The sequence below is a fragment of the Arabidopsis lyrata genome (assembly GCF_000004255.2).
Source record: "Arabidopsis lyrata subsp. lyrata unplaced genomic scaffold ARALYscaffold_3, whole genome shotgun sequence".
NCBI lineage: Eukaryota > Viridiplantae > Streptophyta > Magnoliopsida > Brassicales > Brassicaceae > Arabidopsis > Arabidopsis lyrata.
The window spans coordinates 18,461,640-18,467,748 of record NW_003302553.1 but is presented as its reverse complement, the minus strand read 5'-3'; the positions used below and the strand labels follow the sequence as shown (position 1 = coordinate 18,467,748).

The 6,109-nt window shown below is 36.2% G+C and overlaps 1 protein-coding gene across 1 annotated transcript; it reads right to left on the bottom strand.

Moving 5' to 3' along the window:
• Positions 1-396: 396 nt before the first annotated feature.
• LOC9321959 (somatic embryogenesis receptor kinase 4) lies at positions 397-5,527 on the bottom strand. The gene is made up of 11 exons (XM_002883763.2): positions 5,243-5,527; positions 4,978-5,119; positions 4,815-4,886; positions 3,965-4,108; positions 3,185-3,253; positions 3,023-3,094; positions 2,868-2,944; positions 1,954-2,082; positions 1,532-1,873; positions 974-1,368; positions 397-887 (listed from the first exon to the last, which is right to left on the bottom strand). Exons 1-11 carry the CDS (start codon positions 5,337-5,339, stop codon positions 564-566), a joined length of 1,863 nt encoding a protein of 620 aa, XP_002883809.1. The 5' UTR covers positions 5,340-5,527; the 3' UTR covers positions 397-563.
• Between the last annotated feature and the right edge of the window lie 582 nt (positions 5,528-6,109).

Sequence of the window (6,109 nt, the reverse complement as noted above, 5' to 3'; positions counted from 1 at the left end):
ATTACGATTTGTTTGAATTTAAATTAAAGTTATTGATACTAGGATTTATTTTATCACTTATGAAAAGGTGAGGATTTAATAAAGGGAAAAATGTCAAAAAAATCATGAACTTTCAAATTTGGGATGATTTAATCTTGGACTACGATGAAGACATTTAAATTGTAAAGTCAACAAAAACTTTATGATTTAAATGTCTTCATCGTAGTCCAAGATTAAATCGTCCAAATTTGAAAGTTCATGATTTTTTTAACATTTTTCCCGTTTAATAAACCACAAAAAAAGTTTAGGGTTTTTTATATGTTTTTAAGAAAGCTAAGGGTTTTTCTACCCATTTTTCCAACTTTATAGGTTTGTAAACATCTTGCTTTATGCTCAACAGCTCAAGTGGAGTATTGATAATCTTTATTGGTCTATAAAGCCAAAATTAATTCTATATTATAGAGATGAGTTACTGTTGGAGTATTGATATTCAAAGGTGAATGTGGGTTTTGGCTTCTTACAACTTCACCAATCTATATATATACTTGTTGAAGAACCCACATGAAATGACCCTTTCTTAAAGGTTATCTTGGACCTGAGGGGTAATCGTTTTCGATAAGGGAATTGGAATAGGGGATGAGCCATTCAGTGCCAGCATGAGGATAGGCTTGATAATTAAAATCATGTATTGGCATCTCCTCCTTTTGCCATTCTTCCCATCTCTCAGCTAAACCATCTCCTTCCAGCATTCTCACCACTTCTGACATCTTTGGACGTTCCATTGCAGAACTTTGAGTGCAGAGCAGAGCCATTTGAATCAGCTGCTCCACTTCTGCTTCCACGTACTTTCCTTCAAGCTCTGCGTCTACAAGGCTTTCCAGCTTCTTCTCTTTCAACACTTCTTTCACCTAATAACACCCACAAAAGAAAATACTAGTCTTCATTGCAAAATGTGGACTCAAAAAGATGATTGGGAACCATTTAAAAAACATACCCAGTCGAGTAACATGATATCATCATCATTTGCAAGCCGAGCAAGATCAAAAGCTTTCTGTCCAGTGATGAGCTCGAGAAGCATGACCCCATACCCAAAAACATCAGTTTTCTCAGAAGATTTTCCTGTCGAAAGATACTCAGGGGCTATATGGCCAATTGTACCACGTACAGCAGTTGTCACATGGGAGTCGTTATAATTCATTAATTTTGCGAGCCCAAAATCTCCAACAACAGCTTCAAACTCTTCATCTAACAATATATTTGCAGCTTTCACGTCCCGGTGAATGATTTTCTGGTCACAATGATCATGTAAATACGCGAGCCCTCTTGCTGATCCCAGAGCAATATGCTTTCTTTTTGGCCAATCAAGTGGTGGATTGCCTTCAGGACGCTCTAAACAGGAAAAATCAAAGATAAGATACTTTACCAACTGACCAATTAAAAACCATTCAAAACAAAACTATATTAGGATCAATGTCTTAAACCCCTGCCTTTGGTATGCAACATGCAATCGAAGGAACAATCAAAGAATCTGGAAGAACAAAGAATGAGGTACCTCTTAAACACGAAGCAACACTTCCATTAGCCATGTAGGGATAAACAAGTAATCTTTCAGTTGGAGTCATGCAAAAGCCACGAAGCCGAAGCAAGTTCCTATGAACGGCCATACTGATCATCTCAACCTCGGTTTGAAACTGCAGTTCCCCACCCTTGGTACGTTCTTCTTTTAGCCTTTTCACAGCCACTAGATTGCCATCGGCTAAACGTCCTTTATACACTTTACCGAAACCCCCTCTACCCAATATATTTTTATTGCTAAAGTTATCCGTAGCAACTAACAGTTCACGCAAGGTAAACCTTTTGAGTTGTCCTAAATGAACCTCTGGGTCTTCTTCAGCTGCAGAATTTGGTACACCAAAACAGATAAATCAGCCAAAGAAGCTTCAATGGGAAAATAGATGAGGAGAGTTGACTAACCAGGTACATCAAAAAAGTGGTCCTGTGGTTTTGTTCTGAGCCACCAAGCAAACGCAATGGCTGGAACAGCAAATAGAAGTGCTGCACCTGCAGCAACTCCCCCTGCTATTGCTGCAGTCATTTGACTCCCTAATAGTATGAGATAAACACAAAGTTTTATTAATACAGAGAACTCATCCGCAGAGATTTAGTGAAGAGTTTCTAGGGGAAAATCGTTAATTGATCAACTAAGTGGAACGTTTGAGCAAATGTGAAAGAGCTAATACATTTTTCAGATCAAAGAGCTTCAAAAGTGTCAAATAGATCTTTGTGTCCCACGTTGCCCATAAATTTTCCATAAACACTGTGTCCATTAACCCTTTTTTTATACTTCAGCATTTTAGCAAGTTCACACCTTTTTCATAATTTAATTTCCCTTTTCAGCAATGTCCATGAATTTCTGTTTCTACTAAGTCAAGCTGCTAGGTTTAAATGTCATACGTGTCATCTTCAACACCAATCAATGTAAAATGATAAACTCTAGTAAGAAGTCAGCTTTTTTTCATAGGTTATCAATCCTAGTAAAGTCATGTAAAATATATATAACGAAATATTACATTAAAAAATAAAACCATGAAACATTCAACCAAATATATATCCACTAAATGCCTTTCCATATTCGAATGTGCAACCATATATAAAAAATTATATAGTGGTTTAAGATCATACACTGTAGATAAGATTTCAAAAAGTAGATTTGTGCCAACCAAAATGGTACTCATAAATGTGTGAGTGGATGCGAAGGGAGATATTATGTTAAGCTAAATGTGGAAATGCCATTTACCAGCACCCAACCATTAAATATAAGAATGTAGAGGAAGTTGGACACTGAAGAATGTAAATAACCGACAAGAAACACAGAAGAAAATGAAAACCTGAAGGTGGTGGTGGCGTAGGAGAAGTGGAAGTAGGCGGAGGTTCAGCAGGCGCCGTTAAGTTATTATTCATAAAACTGCAGATAACTTCCAAATAATTAGTAATGCATCCTGACCACTCCATCAAGAATAAAGCTAGGAAAAAGAAGGAAAACCTAATAGGAGTGAAGAGCGAAAAGGAACCATTAACAGGAATATCTCCACTGAGCCGATTGTTTGAGATATCCCTGCATTTTAGGATGAAACCATTTGTCAGAGCTCAAGATTGCACCAAAAAATATTAAAAAAAATTACAGGAGAGACAAAGTTACACTCACAGAACTTGCAGCTGCACAGCAGTCAAAGTCATTGGAATTTCTCCTGATAAGCTATTGTTATTAAGACGCCTAACAACATAAAGTAGAATGTCAAACATTGAAAATAACCACTAAAGGAATTCAAAATGACTTAAACATCCAGCAAAATACGATTTATCTATAAAAACTAATAAGAAAAGAAATTAGAGCTGATGTAAAATCTTATCCAACTGCATAGACCTTTTAAGGAAATGACTGAATTTGTTTATTAAATTTGTACACTTAGCCTCTAACTACTTCTGAAACATTCACGCTACACATGTACACTGAATTTTTTGATGATAGGCGATTTGCCGGTCTTTCTTTCGATAGGACCCTGCCTCGGGTTCTGTCCAAACCTACGGCAGGTTATTATCAAATGTCTCCTTACAGGCACGAAGTAAATTTATCAATTCAATAGCTTCCACTGAGGATCACAATGTGGCAGAGGAGTATGAGGTGTATGTTCACAAGTCAATCAGGGTGAATTCTATATGTGGTGTGATATCATATATTCAATGGGTAATCTTTTACTAAAAGAATTCGAAATTCTTCTACTTGACTAAATGTGGGGTAGCAAAATAAGGCTGCCTGTAACAACCCTCTCCCTGAAATAATTACACTAGACCGTGACCTTCATTAAGGTCTGGAATGTTAGACGCAATAATTTTTTAGAAAATAAATACAACAAAACTTTGAAACTGTAAACAATGAAGCTGCATTTTGAAGCGGTAAAGAGAAGAAGGAGAGTATGGTACATACAAGAACCGGAGTTTTCCTAGTTTGCCAAGAGACGAAGGGATGGGACCACTTATGCTGTTCGCGTAAAGATCCAAGCTTACTAGTTCCATCAAGTTGCCAAGCTCCTCAGGTATCTCCCCAGTAATGTTATTGCTATAAAGCTCCCTGTCATTAAGCTTTGCTTAATTATTATTGTAGACTGGAAAATCTCTAAACTATTTTACCAGAAGTTCATGTTACAGAAAACATAATGAAGTATGTAGCAAACAAGATACCCAGTAATTATGAAGAACTATACTAATCGTAGAGGGCTAAGATACATGAAAGTAGAAACTATTTTTGTAAGCAATTCAGATTGATTTATTTTCAAGAAAACATTTCGCTGCAGGAACACAAATATGCAGAGTTGAGATCACCTGTAGAGAAATACCAGATCCAAACTCTCCAGTTACATATTTTTTTAATAGACTTTAAGGAGAACATTTGACATAGAGAATTCGAAAAAGAAAATGTCTTTCATAATGCCATGGTTCTAGGTCCCTATCTATTCAAACTGACAGATGATTATGAAGGATTCCAGTAACAAGGCTCGAGAAGCCTATCTTAAGAGATCTAAAATGGCATCGATTAGCGATTACCAAAGATATCAAAAAAAAATCTAGAAAGTATCTAAATGACCCTTAAGGCTCTCCAAACGGAAGTAATGTGAAGATTCAGGAAGTCTATCTTATGCCACAGTCATTAAACAAGCAAGATGAAGCATATGCATAACAAATTCAAATCCATCCTAAACACATAAGTAGAATATAAGATGAAAAACAAAAACAGAAAACCTGTAGAATCAATCGACATTGAGGAAGAGATGGCTTACAAGTACTGCAAGTTAGAAAGCTGACCAAGTTCTGGAACCAGTTTTCCAGATAGTTTTGCATTCCCAAGGTCACTAAGCAAACATCAAACAGTAGATTCCCAAAGGGATTATTGAATCATTCATATAGAAAAACCAGTAGCAGAGAGAGAGAAACATAACATACACACGAGTAACTTTATTCTCAGGATTGCAAGTAACATGAAACCATGTACATGGAGTAACAAGAGTAGCATCCCAGCTTTGGAGTACATTGTTTGCTGGGTCACCTGATGATAAACTGTTTCTCAGCTGAGTTAAAGCATCACCTGTTTGTATTACAATCAAAACAACAAACAAACAAACAAAAAGTTACCAACTTTCGAATCTAACAATCACCAAAAAGGAAAAAGGAAGGGACTTTTCATGAGAGAAGCAGAAAAAGGAAGAACCTTCGACGTTTGCGGCGACTCTGAGAGTAAAATTGAAGAGTATGAGAAGGTAAAGGAAGCAAAGGAGTGATCTTTGTTCCATTTTTGAACAAGTCATCAGAGTAAAAGCAAAGCCATTATTATTAGAGGTTTATTAAACCCAGGGACCGACCATTTGGTTGATTCAGCCGTTGACGAAGACAAACGAAATAAAGAGATAAAGGTTTGTTCTTTGTAACGCGTATTCGACATTTGACCAAGTTTCGAAAGAAACCAAAATCGAATTCTCGACGAAACCCCAAAAAAAAGTCGGGACTTTTCGGATTGATGAATCGTGGACCCCATTTTAGCCAAAGAAGAAGAAGACTTGGAACAGAGTAAACACTGATGGCGAGAGGCATCATATATAATCAAGCATCTCCTGCTTAGACCATGAGTAGTGGCAAATGTGTTTGTGTGGGTGTAAGTATTTTTTTAGTATTATAATTTAAAGCAAAAGAGAAAAGAAAAAGAGAAAGAAAGAGAGATAGAGAAAAAATGTGTTACATCCGAGTGTAAACTTGCACCCGGATGTGAAGAGAGAGACAATTTTTTCGTTTTTTTAATACTTACACCCTAAGACTCACATCCACCTGCTTGTACTACTGCTGATGCTCTTAAGCTGCTTCTGCTTATTTTAAGCCGTGTAAGAAATGAGCAAAAAAAAAGGAACTATTATTGAGATAGCTAACAATGATCACTAATAGTAGTGACATAAAAAGAAATTCTGACATGTTATAAAAGAGAAAAAAAATTGAAACATTTTTTGTATAGATTTTTGAATAACTTAAATTTATGTAGTGATGGAATTAATGTAGAGTAAAGCTAACTTAGATTCTTTCTTCTTTT

What these genes read in the sequence shown, in the direction of transcription:
- LOC9321959 (XM_002883763.2), bottom strand. Translation starts at nt 5,339, where the DNA reads ATGACTTGTTCAAAAATGGAACAAAGATCACTCCTTTGCTTCCTTTAC. An exon ending in GAGAATAAAGTTACTCGTGT is followed by an intron (nt 4,887 to 4,977) that starts GTATGTTATGTT and finishes ATGTTTGCTTAG; the next exon opens with TGACCTTGGGAATGCAAAAC. An exon ending in CTTTCTAACTTGCAGTACTT is followed by an intron (nt 4,109 to 4,814) that starts GTAAGCCATCTC and finishes GCTTAATGACAG; the next exon opens with GGAGCTTTATAGCAATAACA.